The sequence below is a fragment of the Schistocerca gregaria genome, chromosome 5 (assembly GCF_023897955.1).
Source record: "Schistocerca gregaria isolate iqSchGreg1 chromosome 5, iqSchGreg1.2, whole genome shotgun sequence".
Classification (NCBI taxonomy): domain Eukaryota; kingdom Metazoa; phylum Arthropoda; class Insecta; order Orthoptera; family Acrididae; genus Schistocerca; species Schistocerca gregaria.
Window position 1 is genome coordinate 572,120,966 of NC_064924.1, and position 19,769 is coordinate 572,140,734.

The 19,769-nt window shown below is 40.5% G+C and overlaps 1 protein-coding gene across 1 annotated transcript in view; it reads left to right on the forward strand.

Moving 5' to 3' along the window:
* LOC126272171 (GPI ethanolamine phosphate transferase 1) overlaps positions 1-19,769 on the forward strand; it is a 292,386-nt gene that overhangs the window by 27,949 nt on the left and 244,668 nt on the right. Inside the window, exon 2 of the mRNA XM_049974812.1 lies at positions 8,383-8,503. Coding sequence (XP_049830769.1) covers positions 8,383-8,503 — 121 coding nt within the window. The remainder of the gene's footprint in view (positions 1-8,382; positions 8,504-19,769) is intronic.

The following is a 19,769-nucleotide window of genomic DNA, read 5'->3' on the forward strand; positions in this document are numbered from 1 at the left end:
TGCTGTGGAGTTGCCTTTGCTTCCGCAGCAGTTTTCTAACTCGGTTGTTGTACCACGGTGGCTCTTTTCCATCTCTTACGATCTTGCTTGGCACATACTCATCTAACGCATATTGTACGATGGTTTTGAACTTTGTCCACTGATCCTCAACACTATCTGTACTTGAGACAAAACTTTTGTGTTGAGCCATCAGGTACTCTGTAATCTGTTTTTTGTCACTTTTGCTAAACAGAAAAATGCTCCTACCTTTTTTAATATTTCTATTTACGGCTGAAATCATCGATGCAGTAACCGCTTTATGATCGCTGATTCCCTGTTCTGCATTAACTGTTTCAAATAGTTCGGGTCTGTTTGTCACCAGAAGGTCTAGTATGTTATCACCACAAGTCGGTTCTCTGTTTAACTGCTCAAGGTAGTTTTCAGATAATGCACTTGAAAAAATTTCACTGGATTCTTTGTCCCTGCCACCCGGTACGAATGTTTGAGTGTCTCAGTCTATATCCGGCAAATTAAAATCTCCACCCAGAACTATGACGTGGTGGGGAAATCTACTCGAAATATTTTCCAAATTATCCTTCAGGTGCTCAGCCACAACAGCTGCTGAGCCCAAGGGCCTATAGAGACATACAGTTACCATGTCTGAGCCTCCTTTAACCATGACCTTCACCCAAATCATTTCACATTTCGGACCTCCGTCAATTTCCTTCAATACTATTGCACTTTTTATCGCTATAAACACGCCTCCCCCTTTACTGTCCAGCCTGTCTCTGCGGTATACATTCTAATCCGAGTTTAGGATTACATTACTGTTTACGTCTGGTTTCAGCCAACTTTCTGTCTCTAGTACTATATGGGTGTTTTGACCGTTTATTAACGAGAGCAGTTCAGGGACCTTTCTATAGACGCTCCTGCAGTTTACTATTAGCACATTAATATTGTTATTCCCTGTTGCATTTTGCCTACTCCTATCTTGCCGCGTCTCCGGAGGCGTCTTGTCGGTCCTAGGGAGGGAATTCTCTAACCTAAAACACCCCCATGTGCACTCCACACGTACTCCGCTACCCTTTTAGCTGCTTCCGGCGTGTAGTGCACGCCTGACCTATTCAGGGGGACCCTATATCAGCCTTCCGCACACTCAAACAGCGGCTGGAAGGGAATGTCCTCTCATTCACTACACGCTGCAGTGAATCCTGTAACACCCCATTTACAGAGTGAGAGCTCCTCAGTGCCTTTGCACATTGCCCCGACACAGTTCCTGGGCCTGATACCAACCACAGCCAGATGATTAAACACCTCTCATCTGACTACAAGTGACATCTTCTCGTCATCTTCAACTGGATCTGGTGTGATAGCGTCTTTCTGTCGCGATGTTGGGAGAGCACCATCATTCCGGTGCTCAAACCCAGTAAAAACTCGCTTGATGTGGATAGCTATCGGCCCATCAGCCTCACCTATGTTCTTTGTAAGCTGCTGGAACGAATGGTAAGTCGGCGGTTGGGTTGGGTCCTGGAGTCATATGGCTTGCTGGCTCCATGTCAGTGTGGCTTCCGCCAGGGTCACTCTACCACTGATAATTTTGTGTCCGTCAAGTCTGCCATTCGAACAGCCTTTTCTAGATGGCAACCCATGATTGCTGTCTTTTTTGACTTATGTAAAGCATACGACACGACTTGGTGTCATCATATCCTTGCCACATTGGATGAGTGGGGTCTCTGTACTTTCCGTGTCCAAGTTGGTGACTACCATAGTTCTATCCATATCCAAGAGAATTGAATCCCACAGGGCTCCGTATTAAGTGTGTCTCCATTTTTAGTGGCTATTAATGGTCTAGCAGCAGCTGTCGAGCCCTCCGTCTCATGTTCTCTGTATTCAGACACGTTCTGCATTTCGTACTGCTGCTCCAGTACTGTTGTTGCTGAGTGGCACCTCCAGGGAGCTGTCCACAAGGTGCCGTCATGGGCTCTAGCCCACGGCTTCCAGTTTTCGGCCGCAAAGTCGTGTGTCGTGCACTTCTGTCAGCCGTTCATCCATAACCTGCACTTTACCTTAATGGTGATCCACTCACTGTAGTGGAGACATATCAGTTCCTAGGACTGGTTTTTGACACCCGATTGACTTGGCTCCCTCATCTTCGTCAGCTTAAGCAGCTCCTCAATGTCCTCCGTTGCCTGAGCAACACCAATTGGGGTGCAGATTGCTGTACGCTGCTGCAGCTCTACAGAGCCCTTATCCAATCCCGAATTGACTATGGGAGTGTGGTTTATGCTTCAACAGCACCTTCAGCATTGCATTTACTCGACACTGTGCACCACTGTGGGGTTCGATTAGCGACGGGAGCTTGTAGGACAAGTTCAGTGACCAGCGTACCGATGGAGGCTGGTGTCCCTCCACAGCAGATCAGACGTGCGCAACTGCTCGCCACTTATGCAGCACACATTCATAATTCCCCTGAGCATCCAAATTACTGTCTCCTTTTCCTGCTTGTGGCATTCCATCTGCCGTGTCGGCATCCCATCTGCCGCGTCGGCATCCCAGATCGAGGCTAATGATTGCGGTTCGCATGTGGTGCCTTCCCTCTGAACTGAAGTCCTTCCCTTTACCACCTCTACTTGCTGTCTGTTCGCGTATGCCTCCATGGTGTACGCCTCGGCCGCAGCTTTGTCTGGACCTTTTGCATGGCCCCAAGGCTCTTGAGTACATATGCTCATGCCCTGGCGAGCCATTTCTCACTGAGCAGCCTACAAACTATCGACCAGTGCTATCCTCACCACCCTCTGGTAGCGTCCATTCAGGAGTCAACCTATGCCCTGTAACAGTCCTGCCATTCCGTGGTGTTTGTGTGGACCCCAGGACATGTCTGAATCCACGGCAAAGAACTTTCCGACAGGCTGGGCAAACAGGCGACACAGAAACCGCTTCTGGATTTAGGCATCTCCGAAGCTGACCTGCGTTCCATCTTCACCGCAGGGTTTTGCGGCTTTGAGGGACGGAATGGCATAACTGCATGCACAAAAAACTGTTTGTCATTAAGGAGACTATGAATGTGTGGAAGTGTTCCATGCAGGCCTCTCGCAGGGAATCAGTTGTCCTCTGCCGGCTCTTCATTGGCCACACATGGCTAACGCATGGTTACCTACTCCATCGCGAGGACCCACCTCAGTGTCGCTGTGGCTCCCAAATGACAGTTGTCCACCCCTTGCTTGATTGCCCACTTTTGGCCGCTCTACAGTAGACTTTTAACTTTCCCAGCACCCTACCTTCGGTGTTGGGCAACAATGCCTCTACAGCAGCTCTAGTTTTACGTTTCACTCATGAGAGTGGGTTTTATAGTTCTCTGTAGGTTTTAGCACATGTCCTTTGTCCGTCCCCCTGCGTCCTCCACACTAGCGTTTTTAGGGTGGAGGTTTTAATGTGTTGCAGAGTGGCAGGCTTTCCCTTTTTATTCTCGTGGTTGGCCAGCCACTATATTCAGCTTTCATGTTTTACTCTCTTCTGTTTCTAGCATCTCTCTGTTGTTTTCTTGTCCTCTTTTATTCCTTTTAGTGTTCGTTGCCTTCCCTTCATTCTTGTGGCTTTTCCTTTCTTTCTGTTTTGTGTTATATGCTTTGTCCTTTTTATTCTCACACTTGTGGCATTGTTTTATTAGGAACAAGGGACTGATGACCTCGTAGTTTGGGTCCTTTTCCTGCCTTTAAACCAACCAATGACCCTCATCAACTGTCAGCGGTCTCTGTGAGTCAACAGAAGAAGTCGGCCTCTACACTTTTGTGCTGTACATGTCCCTTCACATTTCCACTTCACTATCACATCAGAAACAGTGGACTTAGGGGTGTTTAGGAGGGTGGATATCTTGTATACAAACGTATGACAAGAGTGATACCCAGTCACCTGACCACGTTCGAAGTCCGTGATTTCCGTGGAGCGCCCCATTCTGCTCTCTCACAGTGTCTAATGACTACTGAGGTTATTGCTATCTAGTACTTGGCAGTAGGTGGCAGCACGATGCACCTAATATGAAAAACGTATGTTTCTGGGGTGTCCGGATACTTTTGATCACATACTGTAGCTCAGTCAGTAAGAATAACACCTGTGAAAATGAAGGTCCTTGGCTAAAGTCTGAGTCTGGCACACAGTCTTCAAAACAGCACATATTCTGCTCCAGATTTTGATGTTCACTGCAGCACATGTTGTTCATCATTTAGCCAAACATCGTGTATTAATGTGCAATGTGCAGGTACAGAACACAGAAGCTCGGGACACCCACCAGTCACTAGGACCTCTGACAAAACCTACTCATAGAACACAACCACGCTTGGGCTTGGATGGTGATTCATAAAACTTTCAGTCAATAGTATTGCACTCATTGTCCCACAAAGCTGTTTGCAGAGTGGTTTTGTTAGCAGCCCATTCATATTTATTCCCAACACAACTATCTTTGAAGATGCTTACCTTAAGGACACTAATAGCTACATAGTGTAAACAACTGGGTTGGATATTCAAATGTACCCTGATCAGGTTCCTCATTGTTACTAAGATGTAGTTAGAGGTAATTATATAAAGCAGAAGTTGATCCGTTACTGATCTGTGTGTTATAGTCACAGCATTTATTACTCCACTCTGAAGGCAATGGCTCGGTATATCCCCTCTAGCTTTTTAACCGGGTGTCTTCTAATTTAAAACATAAATAAAAAAAACCTGTTTCTGTTACTCATGTAAAATGTAAACCATCTGCAAGGTACATCACCAATACTGCAATACCTAAGCTTCTCTAAAAGAACAGTGTCAGCTGTAAAGTCATACACATTGTCGCAGGTGCCGATTCCATGGGGCCTGAGTGCATGCGAGGCCCCTCAAAAATTCCTTTTTTTGGGGGGGGGGTGCTAGAGGACCCCCCCCCCCCCCCCCCAATAATTTAAGAAAATTATTAGTTATATTATGCTTTGTAAAATCACAAAATTATTTTGGAATTTTTTATTTTCCTTGTTTGATGATAGTTACCTTTTAAAATACCTTCAGTAATGAGTTAAAACAAATAATTATTATGGTAGTAAGCAGGTTAACTGAAAAAGAGTGATGTGAATCATGATAGTGTTACGGTGCTGCGGGCACACTTAAAATTTGTCCTGGCTTGTGAACCTTCGGGTAAGCCCGGCGCAGGCGACATCAAAAGGACTGGAGCAGAAGTGCCTGGAACCCTCTGTCTTGCATCACCTTTATGCTTCGAGACATTACGATGCCACGCTCTATATAAACCCCACCCAGCTGTCGCAGTCATTTAGTGTGGATAGTTTCGTTCAGTGCATGCTGCAGACATGTTTAGTGTTCGACTTTAGTGCCTAGTGGACTATTTTATATTGACTTTAGTCTCTTAGTATTGTGAATTAAGTTTGCAATGGATAAATTTGTTACCAAAAAGCCGCACTTGGAAGTTGATGATACTGCAAGTCAGCCTCCAACAATTACTGTGTCATCAATTGCTTTGTCATCTTCAGGCGAGAACTGTTCACAGCCGAAACGTGGAAAATCCAGTAAGGGAAAATCGTCTCAGCAGTCTTGGTGGATCAAATATACATGGCTAGAATATGAAGCACCTACCAAAAAAGTTTTCTGCAAAACCTGCAAAGAGGCAGATGCTAAAGATCTATTACAATTTTCTTCAAAAAAAGAAGACTTTATTGGCTTATACGAGGCCCCCAACACTGAATCACAAACTCTGTTTAGTATTTTAAAAGAAATTTTTGCTCGTCTTCGTTTGTCAATGGATAACTTAAGAGAACAGTTCTATGAGGGTACCTCGAATATAAGAGGTAAGTTCAAAGGATTAAAAAAGTTGGTTTGGGATCTACAACCAAAAGCATGTTATGTGCACTGCACTGCTCACTGTTTAGATTTTACGTCTATGAGGGATATTATGGCTTTAGCCAAGAACTTAATAAACACTGTAAGGGAGTCCAACAAAGGGATGGGACTTTTTACTTTTCAGAAGCATACGCTGTGAGAGTGCCAATGATCAAGCTGGTGTACGACCCCTTTGCCCGACTCGATGGAATATGCGAGCTTGTAGTATCTTGAGAATATTAAAAATCTTTGAAGAACTTCTAGAGTTTTTTGTAACATTTTCTGTAGAGGACAAAACAGTGGCAGGTTACAAATGTGCAGGTTACCATGAGTCAGTGTTAGAATTGAAGACTTATTTCTTTTTACGTCTTTGTTGCCATGCGATGAGCCCAGTAGAGGATGTCAGTGAAAAAATTCAATGTCCTTGTCTATATGTTGTTGATCTAGAAAAATATATGAGGGCTTGATTTGTAAATTGAAGGGAAGGCATGATAATTTTGAACACTTTTGGGAATTGTGTTTAAAACAAAAACCTTCATAAGTTGATGATTTTTCACTTCCTCGGAATCAAAGTATTCCAAAGAAGTATGAAAACAACGAAGCCAGCTCATCGCACACTTTCAAAACCCCAAAGGAATGCTACAAAGCTATTTACATTGATGTGTGTGAAATAGTGCAATCTTGCATTACTGAGCGGTTTGCTTCAACTGGACTAACACAGGTCATTGCAGTTGAATAAGAGTGCTTCCTTTTAGTAAACAGAAGTAAAACTAATTTGGAAAAATCAACTGAGTTTTTCAAAAATGACCTAGACATTGAGAAACTGCACCTACACTTGAATATGTTAGCCGATATCGCTAATAAAAAAACAACTAGTCTTAAAAAACATGCATGATTTAGGAAAGTACATTACACAAGAGCCTGCAGTTGGAGAAATGTTATGTGAAGTAGTGAACTGCATTAAGCTTCTGCAAGTAGTTCCAATCACGACAGCAACAGCAGAATAGTCATTTAGCACCTGTAGACGTCTAAAGTTATGTATCCTATCAACAATGGGACAGAAGCGATTGAACAACTTGGCTGTTCTTCATGCCCATTGAGATGTTTTGGAGGAATTGGATATGTGACAAGTCATCAATGACTTCATATTCAGTGATCCAGTCAGATGGTCAACATTTACACCTTTCTAAAGACACTCTAGCCCTAATAATGGCATTTAGAGCAACATTAAAAATCTTAATAAAATAGAGAATTAAATACATACATAATGTTAAATTTTCAGTTTCAAAATATTAGTACTAGTTTAGTACTGTATTACTATAATACTGTATTAGTTATTTTCAAATACTTAAATATTTTTAGGGTGTAAGACCCAATTAAAACCTGCTATTTACATACTTTTTGACTGAAAGTATTAGACATACTGCACTAACTTTATTAACTGTATTAAAGCATTAACTTTGAGATATTGTTTTTATTTAATGAACCGTGAGCCTTATTCAGAGTAAGCTTAAATTAACTGATTAATAAGTGAAATAAAGTGCTATTACTGTGTAGCAGCAATATTTTATGTTTTATTCTTTTAATGATAGTTTAGGATTTGTTTAAATATAATTTCAGTCTCTTCGGAGCTATTTATTCACTGCTCTGTAATAGTCTATGAGCATGATTATTACTGTAAATTAAATTAGCTTTTTACAAAAATAACATGGGTTTTGTTTTGTTTCTTTTTTCAAAGCCAAAAAATGTGTCAGGCTTGTCGAGTTTCCGGGACTGTTGAGTTATTGAGAGTCCAGTTTGGATCTAGCGCTCTCTCTCTCTCTCTCTCTCTCTCTCTCTCTGTCTCTCTCTCTCTCTCTCTCTCTCTCTCTCTCTCTCTCTCTCTCTCTCTCACACACACACACACACACACACACACACACACACACATTGGTCTATGCTTAATTTGGTGTAGTTTCTTTATTGTGTCACGTGTGTAGTCTCTCTCTGTGATGTGGAATGTGCCAATTACTAATATAAATAATCATTTCCCATGCTACTTTTTGATTCTGAATCAGATATTTATTTTGTAAGCCAGATTGCATAATCCACATAAATATAAAAAAAATCTGTAATCACTTCATATTTTGTCTAATCAAAGATTATTCTTCTAAAATGAAACATGAATTTAAAATTGTTCAATATATTATTACTATGATTTGCAACTAAATAACATGCACTTTTCTGCCTGCTGTTCAGTGCCATTGTCATGGCTAAATGTGATGTTATGTGCATATAACAGGTTTTCATGTGGGTTTGGTATTGCACTCCATTTCTGCAGATGAAGGACGAACATTAACTGAAATGGAGACTAGATTTTTGTTTCCTTATTATGTGATGCTCTTTATCTTCTATGTAACATTAATCTCTATTATGTACAAATAAGGGAATCTGAAGTGTATTTTTAAGTAAGATAGAGGATTTTTTGTACTCTGTGGTACAGTTTGTTAATTGTTCTGTTAAAAACATATTGATTATCTCCTTTCTCTCTCCCTCTATCTTTAGGTTTATTGTGGAAGCAAGAGGAACTTGGGGTATTTCACATACTAGAGTACCAACAGAGACTAGACCAGGTCATGTTGCAATTATTGCTGGACTGTATGAAGATCCTTCTGCAGTAGCAAGGGTAAGAAAAATATTTCGTCACTAATGCTTAAGAATAACTCCAAAAACAGTGAGGTGACAAAAGTTTTGGGATAGTGATATGCACATATATAGACGGCAGTAATATCACATACACAAGGTACAAAAGGGGGCTGCATTGACGGAGCTGTCATTTGTACAGGTGATTCATGTGTAAAGGTTTTCAATGTGATTGTGGCCACATGATGGGACCTGAAAGACTTTGTGCAATTAGTGGTAGTTGGAGTTAGATGCATGGGACATTCCATTTAAGAAATCCTTAAGGAATTCAATATTCTGAGGTCTACGTTGTCAAGAGTATACGAAATTTCAGTCATTATCTCTTACCGCAGACAACAAGATATGGCCAACATTCCCATCACCTAATGACTGAGGGCAGCAGCATTTCTGTAGAGTTATCAGTGCTAACACGCAAGCAACACTATGTGAAATAATCACAGAAATCAGTAGGAAATGTGTGATGAACATATCCGTTAGGAAAGTCTGGTGAAATTTGGCGTTAATGGTCTATGGCTTCAGACAACAGATGCATATGTCTCTACTAACAGAACAACATCACTTGCAGTGCCTCTCCTGGGCTCATGATGATATAGGTTGGACCCTAGATGACTGGGGAACAGTGGCCTCGTCAGATGAGTCCCAATTTTAGTTTGTAAGAGCTGAAGGTAGGTTTCAAGTATGGCACAGACCACACAAAGCTATCTAACCAAGTTGTCCACAATGCACTATGGGAGCTGGTTGTGGCTCCATATTGTTATGGACTGGGTCCTCCAGTCCAACTGAATGTATCATTGGCTGGAGATTGTTACATTTGGATGCTTGGAGACTGTTTGCAGCCATTCATGGATTTCATGTTCCCAAACAACGATGGATTTTTATGGATGACAATGCGTCATGTCGCTGGTCCGCAAATATTCGCAGCTGATTTGAATAATATTCTGGACAATATGAGCGAATGATTTGGCCAATCAGATTCCTGACATGAATCCCATCGATTATTTATGGGATGTAATCGAGAGGTCAGTACTTGCACAGGAATCCTGCACTGACAACATGTTGACAACTATGGATAGCTATAGAGGCAGCATTGTGCAGTGTTTCTGCAGGAACTTACATTGACTTGTTGTGTGCATGCCATGTCGAGTTGCTGCACTACGCCAGACAAAAGGAGGCCTGACAAAATTGGGAGGTATCCAATGACTTTTGTCCCCTCGGTGTATAATCATCCTACAAAAGCAAAGAACGGCCATGATTCCAAGAGTTCACAAGATATTCAGCATAACAGTAACTACAGTTCTGTGGTTCTAGACATCGAGCTGAATCTGAAAGGTAAATTCATAACTATGTACTATTGATATCCCACCATGAACCATGGATCTTGCCATGGTGAGATGGCTTGCGTATCTTTATGATGCAGATTGCCAAACTGTTGATGCAGTCACACTGAAAAGGGGGGGAGGGGGGGGCAGTTATCTGTGGAGTCACCTGACTAAACATATGTTCTTTGAAAAGGGGCAGCAGCCTTTTCAAAAGGGGGAAACAGTGTGGATGATTCACTGATCTGACCATGTAACATTAACCAACATGGTTTTGCTATTTTATTACTGTGAACAGTTGAAAGTATGGGGAAATTACGGCTATTATATTTCCTGGGGACACGCAGCTGTATAATGTATGATTTTATGATTATGTCCTTCCCTTGGGTAAAATATTCCTAAAGTAGAACAGTTCCCCACTTACATTGGAAATGCAGCTCTGCTACGTGATATTATGATGATGGCATCCCTTTGGATAAAAGATTCCTAGAGTTGAATAGTTCCGTACTCAAACCTCCAGGTGAGAACTACTTAGTAGGTTGTTGGCGTTAGGAGAAACAAATCAAGCATTGTGGGGATTGGAGTGTATGAAGTTCTCATACAGTTTTAAAAAAATATGAACTGTTAAATATTTGATTGTTTGTCACGATAGGTTGAGTAAAAGCTTGACTTGTACAGAACACATTTATCAAAACACGTCAACCAGTCTCTCACTATACAAACATGTTACCCTCATAGCCGGTAACAACTGAATGTTTGCTTCTTGCTGTCAGATTCCCTTCTTTACCCCTCACCTGATGTCAGACTACAGAGGGTGCATTCACTACACAAATACAATGAAAAACATATCTCTGATAACGTATGTAATTATTTATTGTATTTAAATGGAGGCTGTGACTCGCATTGTAACAGCCATGCAGTGTTAGATCCCTTGATCAGGTAGGTAGGCTGATTAGAGAAATTATGAAGAGAAATGGGTGGATTGAAATTAGATATAGTAGTGAAGGAAGTGCAGTGGGAGGAAGAGCATAACTACTGGTCGGGTGAGTACAAGATTACTGGCAGTAGGTCAAGTACGGGCATTGCAGGAGAAGGGCTAGTAATGAATAAGAAAATAGGAGTGTAGTATAGCTACTGCAAACAGCATGCTGAATGGCTTATGATTATTAAGCTAGACGAAAAGAAAACCTCCACTACATAGGAAAAGTTTTATTTCCATGAGAGCTCTGCAGACAAAGAGATTGGAAGAATGTGTAATGAGTATTGAAATAGTTAAGGGAGGTAGAAATTTAATTTGATAGTAGGAAAAATGATAGGAGGACCAGAGCCGTACCAAGGTGATCCTGTGTTTCTTAAAATGAGCTATAAAGTTCAATCGATACGGGTAGCCATACCATAGATGCAACCACAACAAAGGAGTGTCTGTGAAGAAGCCAGGCCTTTTCAGAAGTTTATTGATTGATCTACCCTTGTTTTTAGTAGTTGGATTGATCTGCCCTTGTAACAGCAACCACCATGGCCTTGCTGTGCTGAGCTATGGCTTTTTTCTTCCAAGGGAATGCTGGTGCACTGAATGGGAAGGATCCCTGGATGGTGACTACTTAGGAGGATTTCATCATCAGGAGAAATAAAATTGTTTTTCTGTGGGTTGGAGCATGGCATGGTAGATATCTGTCAGGTAGGCAGATTAGAGAATTTAAAAAGAGAAATGGATAGGTTGAAGTTAGATATAGTGGGAGTTAGTGAAGTCCAGTAAGAGGAAAAACATAACTTGTGGTCATGTCAGTACAAGGTTATCAACACAAAATCAGACTGAGATAATGCAAGAGTAGGTCTAATAATGAATTAAGACAATAGGAATGTGGGTAAGCTACTATGAACATCATTATGAATACTTCATTGTAGCAAAGATACACACAAAGCTAATGGCCATACAACTTTATATATGCCTACTATTTCCATAGATGATCAAGAGATTGACAGAATGCATGACAAGATAAAGGAAATTGTTCATATATAATTGTGATGGGTAGCTGGAATTCAGTAGTGTGAAAAAAAAGAGAAAAATAATAGCACAACGTGTGCTGGGGGAGAGGAATGAAAAGATGAAGCCACTAGGTAGAATTTTGCACAGAGCATAATTGAATCGTCGTCGGTATTTGATTTAAGAATCGTGTAAAATGGTGGTATATGTAGAAGCTACCTATGGACACTGGAATGTTTCAGAGTGATTATGTAATGGTAAGACAGAGATATCAGAACTAGATTTCAATGGGTAAGACATCTTCAGGGGCAGATGTGAGCTTGGACAATTTATTGATCATCAGCTGCAGGACAGAACTAAAAAAAAAAAAGTAGGAAATTAAGATAATGATGACACTAGGATAAATTGAAAGAACCAGGGGTTTTTGAGAGTTTCGCAAGGAGCATTAACAACATTCAGTTGAAACTGGGGAAAGGAATGCAATAGAAAATGAATCAATAGCTCTGAGAGGTGAAATGGTGAGACAGCAGAGGTTTGCATAGGTAAAAAGACAATACTTAGTAGAAATCCTTGAATATCACAGGAGATATTGAATTTATGTTGATGAAAGGAATAAGTATAGAAATGAAGCCGGTGAAAGGCAATACAGATGTCTAAAAATGAAATTGTCAAAAGATTAAGCAGGAGGGGGTAGGCCAGTGTGGTATAAAGAAGGGAAAGCTGAAAGGTGGAGGGTTATGGTCCCTACAAGGGAAATGAACTTGAAGAAAATAATATAAGAGGATTCTTGTTAAACAGAACTGCGGCAGATGTTGAATATTCCTTGTTTAACAAGAATGCATTCTCACACTCTTGGTTATCCACAATATAAAGTGTGTTGATTATAGCAGGGGAAGAGGAAGTAGGTGAAGTTGAGCTGGAAGACTTGCTGATGCGAGAAGAATTTGACACAGCACTGAAAGATGTAAGTGGAAACGAGTCCCCTGAAATAAGGACGTTCCCTCAGAATCCTTGGGAGAGCTAACCATGAGAAAACTATTCCACTCAGTGTGCAAGACATATGACACAGGTGAAATATACTCAGATTTCAGGAAGCATATAATAATTTCAGTTCCAAAGAACCCAGGTGTAGGCAGGGGAGGAACGGTTTGAGTTGTACAGAAATGTAGAAACGCGTGAGGCAGTACTGACCCTACGACTTGTCCAAGAAGAAAGGTTGAACAAAGACAAACTTATGTTTACAGCATTTGTAAATTTAGAAAAAGCTTTTGACAGTATGGACTGGATTTTAATCATTGAAATTTTAAAGATAGCTGGGATATGATACAATGACTGAAAGGTAATTTACAACTTCTAGAGAAACCACATGGCAATTATAAAACTGGAAGGAATTGAAAGAGAAGCAGTTGTTGAGAGTGGAGTGAGACACGTGCATCCTATCGTTGATGTTATTCAGCAAACTATGAAGGAAACTGAAAGGAAATTTTGAAAGGGAATTAATATTTAGGAAGAAGACACGAGGACTTTGCAATTTGCATAATTCTGTTAGCGATGGCTGAGGTCTTGAAAGAGCAGTGAAATTGATTGGATAGTGTCTTCAAAATAGATTGTGAGATGAGCATCAGTAAAAGTAAAACAATGGTGATGGAATGAAGTCGTCATGGTAATAGATTTAGATTATGAAACCAGCCAGTGAAAGTAGTAGGCTGCTGATGGCCAAAGTACAGAAGAAATAAAATGCATACTGGCAATAGTATGGAAAGCTGTTCTGAAAACATGGAGTTTGTTAACTTTTAATATAATCAGAAGTCATAGGAAATCTCTTCTGAAGGTATTTGTTTGGAATATAACATTGTATGTAAATGAAATGTGGATGAAGGGCAATTCTGACAGAGAATAGAAGCTTTTGCAATGTCGCACTGCAGAATAATGAATGCTGAAGCTTAGATTGGCAAATGGAATAACAAATAAAAATGGGGGGGGGGGGGGGGGGGAGGGAGAAATTTAGGTACAACTAGACTGAAAGAAGGAATCAGTGGGTAGGACATATACTGAAACATCAAGGGATTACCAATTTGGTAATTGGGGGAAGAGGGGGGTTGGGGAACTTAGGGGGAACCCAAGATATGAATACAGTAAGCAGGTTCAAATTGACGCAGGTTGCAGCAGTTATACAGAGGTTGTTAGGCTCGCACAGAATAGGCTAAAGTAAATAGTTGTATCAAAACAGTCTTTGGGCTGAAGGTAACAACAGCAGCAGATTAAAAATACTGCAGAGAACTAATTAAATTCATCGTTGTTGTAAATTAATGACAAATTGTATAAACTTTCTAAACAGTGACGTATCTCTTATATTTTTATATCGGCTACTGCACGCTGATTTTAATATGATGTAGAACAAATAACCAATTTTATTTGTTCCTCGTAAATTATTAATAGTGCATAAATCATTAATTGGAAATAAAAGAGAAAGGGCTATAAACAAGTATTGAGGACATATTCTTTTCGAAAAAATATTTTTCATTTTAGTTTCTATTTCTTTTTGTTGTATTTGACAACAAAATCTACTGCAAGTATTTCAGTATAAAATAAAGAGCATCTCCTTTGAATGGTTGCTAACAGAAAATTAAAGTAAAATGAAGTAGTTTGTTATATTTAAGAACTGTTTGCCATTTTACTTATTATTCTGTTAAAATAATTTTAAGCATCCCAAAGAGTTTCACTTCAGTCCTCAGTTTCACTTCAGTCCTCACTTGGCAGAAATCTGCAAAAATCAGAAGCCTTTAGTCACATAGCGTATCTGCTTCATTGCCCACTTGCCAACCTTTAAAATCCGACAATACCACAGCAGATTTGCAGCAAATACTCCAGTGCTTAACATGAGCTTGCTGTACAGTCAGCAGCTGTATGAAGTAAGTGTACTATTCAGGACCGGTTCGAGAACATTTTTCAACACAAGTAACTTATCATTTGGCACCTCTCCTCTCCTGCTTTTTCCATTGTATTCTTCCCCCCCATGTAATTTTTTGTTGTGGTACACACTGTTTACAAATCTTGCACTTGGCACCTGGCTGTCCTCTCATTGTGGCACCCCGAGTGGCCACTACTAATTGCAATACATCCTGTGTAGAAAATTTACAGTGTGCGTCTCCTGGTACTCCTTTTGCCTTGGTGCCCCAAGTCTGTTTGGTAGTAGTTACTTCTTTATGATGTTACTTGGAAGAACTGACACTGTGACAACAATGTGCGTTTATAGCCCGGGTGAGGGAAAGACACCATTTTGCCGGCAGGGCGATTGAAATCATTTACTGCTCTTTCCCTACCCTCTCTGTGTGTGTGCACCATTCACAGAGGCCAATCTTGCCAAGGCCTCAATACATTTCTGAGGAGGACATGGGCTGGGGTAAAAGACTGGAAGGGGAAGCCATCTGGTATAAATTTTCACAGAGCAGAATTTAATTATTCCAGACACTATATTTAACAACCATTGAGTCCGGACTTGGCTGCAAGAGACAGTGATAATATCTTGTGCAAGCTACGTTTGCGTGAATGTGTTTATGTTGTCTATTTCAGAAGAAGACCTTCTGGCTGAAAGCTAATGTGCCTAGTAATCTTTTTGCTGTGCCCGTCTGTGACGTCTCCCCTGTAGCGTGAGGGGATGTATCCTTATCGTAATGTCTTCATTGAAAAAGGTTGTATATGTGGAAGGGACATATAAACACCACAATATTTTAGATCAGTTGTGTAATGTGGAGACAGATTTTGAAACCAGATTTTAAACTGCTACTGAGTCTCCTTGTCTAATTTTTATGCTGCACTTTTGTGACAAAGCAACATGCGTAAACCGTTTTTCAGTGAGCAGTAATAATCACACATAAGCTTGTCAGAGCACTAGAATCTAGAGAAAATATGACAGTACTATGGATGTATGGAAAAAATCAAATTTTTCTGAAGGAAAATGTGTTGGCCAAGGTGTCCACTTAAGACCATTGCAATGAAGTAGAAGTTTGTTATCTATTTGGGGCTGTCGTTGCAAACGTTGCAGTTGAAATTAAGCCATTTATTTCACAGGTAAATGGATGAAAGTGTAAAGCCAAGAATAAATATTATATTTTTATATTAAAATAGTCTGAATTGTTCTGGTTTCTGGCTGCGTGCAGTGTTTAGCGCAATAATTGCTATTTATTTTTAGTGACATCATTTTAATTGGAAAACAGAAGAGCTTTGAATATAATTACCTGGATCATCTTAAAATCAATTAAACATATTTTTTCCACTTTCACCAGAGATATTTTTATTTTATTTTATTTTATTAATTTAATTTTTTTTAAGGGAACACCAAATATGACAACAATTAGCTGTTAAAGTTGAGAGGGTTATGTCAAAAATAGCTCCGCAAATTAATGCGTTTTCTTTTTTGGGGTCATAAAAATTTGCTTATATTCTGTAAAGTTGCTGAAACAGATCATTTAAGCAAAAGTAAAAATTCTGATTAATTTCAGTAATTTAAGCAAGAGGTAGAAATGATGAGTGACCAAAAGTATTTAGGCTTATAGTTAGTACCAGTGAGAGAAATTCATTGCAACTATGGTCTATGTAAAACACTTACTTTTTCTCTTTGAACATTAGATCAATATTTTCTGTTGTCTTTTAGTTACAAATGACACCAAGATTTTCTTATTCGTTGAAAATGACTAAACACCTGCACCCTGCTTCTAGCTGTGGAAAATAGTGAAAAACAAAACTAAAATAAAGTTTGACTATTTTCCACTGCTCTTAATTAATATTTACTGTTCAAAAAGAAGGAAATAAGTCCTACTTCTGGCATTTACATTAACTAATCTATATTACCACTAATGTTGTTTCATCAATAAACTTTCAGCTCCGTAGAAACTTTCTGTGACTCTGGCAGTAGGAAAACTTTTTCAGCTTTCCCTACTCACAGATTATTAAGACTGTGTTTTATGACCTCTGCCCAATTCAAGTAAAATGTGTTTGCTCCATAGTGACTCTAAATAGGAACTGGGACAAACTAGAAGCATTCTTTACTACCACCAAAATTATAACAAGGCCTTCAACTATGCTGTCACATTGGAGTGTTCTTAGCAATTATTGTTATCTGGAACCAGACACAGATCTTGCTGGCAGTTTCAACTTTGTTGATGCTGGACACTCTCGGTGTACTTGCTTTTTAACGTCTCCAACCCTGGCTAAGGTACAATAATATGTGTATATCTATACAAATAATAAAACTGCAAAACCATATCATCTATACATTGAAAATGGTTGCCAACAACTGATTGTGGGTGATGTAGGGAATGTAACAATATAATAAGACTACTCTTAAAAAGTTGGACTGTCTGTCTCAACATGCTAATCTACAAAACTGCTAGTTGAGCTGTCAAGGGGTTGTCACAGGTAACTTGTGACAGCATACAGACTGTATTTCATGAATGTCACATTATCGGAAAATTTTTTAGCCTAATTTAAAAATTTAGCAGTGTGCTCAGATTAGTAGTTTGGATGCTGACCTACTTCAATGACATGATCATCACGGCATAGTGTACCAAAGACCCATTAGATGTTGGTGTTACTCCCCGCTCCCCCCCCCCCCCCCCCCCCTTAGTGACAGAATTATTTTCAGTGTTTTTTTAAGTTTACATCAGTGACAGAACTAAGTGCCACGATCTTATCTTTATGAATACAGACTAACATGTGGTTCATCCAAACAATGCCAGATGTTCTACTTGTGCTTGTTTTTACAAACAAGGAGCGGACCTACTCCTCCTGCTGATATACAGACAATTATCAGAATATCCCCCTCATCAAGATACTTGCTGAGAACGCCACTTACTTGATGATAACAAGCACTGAGATGACACTCTGGCTGAAGTAGGTGTTAAGGACAATCTGCATTGATTGCATCATTTCTTTGCCATTTCGCTGGTATTTTGTGCCCTTCCTGACACTGCACTGTTTTGGCAAAAACACCAGGCTAAGATGGCTGAAGACTTTTATAGGAATTTTGGACTAAATATTGTAAGGAAACATAACTGTAGATTGTGTGACTGTGCTCTTAATGCTTGGTGGCTATTCAAATTTTGGTTACGTCTGTAGGAAGAAATCGTCTCCCTCAGCTCGGTTGCCAGCACCTTTAGTAGAAGATGAATTCATCGACAGAGAGAATACAGTGGAAATAAGTTACAATCCAGCAGAACATGTGGAAAACTTGCAAAATGGATCCAGAACCTAATGGAAGAACGGCGCACAATATTCAGATGCATTTATCGGTGTGTTGAAAGTAATATGGGAGAAATTTTTTTTCTGGTTGCATCTTGTGGGACAGGGAAAATGTTCCTCACTAAAACCATATTGGCACAATTACGAGCCCAAGGACAATTAGCTGTTGCTTTATTGGGAATCGCAGTCGCTTTGTTACCTGATGGTACAACTGCTCTTACAATGTTTAAACTCCTGATAGATTTGGATATCAGGGAACACAGTTTGTGACACCTCTAGGGACAATGACAAAGTCAGGGTTCTATGTGAGTACTGCTCAATAATATTGGATGAGTACTTCCCTGCTGCTGTTGGATGATGCAGGAATCCACTTGTTCTGACTTCTGAAGCCCTATTCCCGCATGCAGATGCCCGCCCAGAATTGCGGAGACAGCACTGCAGATGGCCCCACAGGTGTTGGTAGCATGGGATGGAGGAGAGTATGGGGCTTATGCCCATTGAGGAGTTCCGCGAGACACTTTTCCCTGTCGGCTTTGACCTGTAGGAAAAAAGTGTTAATGCTTCACTGTAGGAGCAGCTGCCACATATTCCTTCATTTGTGTTTTAAAAATTTGGACAAGTCTTTCAACCTCACCATTTTTGGGGGTGGAAAGACAGAGACAGCAGGTGTTAAATGCTATTTCTGTAGCAGAACTCACCAAAAACCAGGTAACCAAAAAGTGCCATTGTCCAACAGTATGAGAATAAGTCCTACAGTAGTGAAAATTGTGCTGCACCCTCTGACCTTAGCCCAGCATGTATGGACTGACAGTTGACCACTTGTGGAAAGTTGGCGTATGCGTTGAGGACAATCAGCCACGTAGTATCCAGGAAGGGACCCGCCAAGTCAAGATGAACCCTTTCCCAGGGGCGTGAGGGTATTGGCAGGGGGTAGAGAGTGTTTGACAATGTGCTAATTGCTATGGTTCACACTGATGACATTTGTGAACAAGATGTTCGGCTTGCCAGCCAACGCCCAGCCAGTACACATGGCATCAGGTGAGCGGTTTAGTTCCCAAGATTCCCTAACAACTATGGGTGCACGAGCCATAAGAATGTCAGGCGCAGAGGTTCCAGTGGAACTGCCATGAAAGACCCTTGATGTTTGGTTTGTAAGATCACTCTGTCGACCAGTATTAGCAGGTGTCACAAGTGGATGTAATGCCGCAACGGATTGGGGTCCAGACCTGTAATGTTGTCGGGCCAGCCCTGTTGTATGTACTGCCATGTCAGTTGTACGAGTATGTCCCTGGTTGTGGCCGCAACCACAAGGTCCTTCATGCTGTCAAAAGTGCCCACTGCCTGTTGAGCCTCTTTGCCCAGCAGGAAGCACAAGATCTCATCTTAGTCAAACTACAGGTCAGGGGATGGAATGGCATGTCTGCATAGGCATGTTGAGTGGTATTGCAGAAGTGAATTTCGTAATTGTACCTGCTGAGAAAGAATGTCCAGTGCTGGAGGTGGTGGGTACTCCTCTCAGGTATTATATGCACAAACTAAGTTGACACTCAGCTCGATGGCTTATGGGATTGACTGTAAATGGGAAATGTCTTTACGGACACTCCCATTGGCTGGCGCGCTGATTGTCGGCTTAGTCATTGTGCATGTAGAAGTTTCCTACAGGACTTAAAATGGATATCATGGTCTTATAATCCTTAATGAGGTGAAAC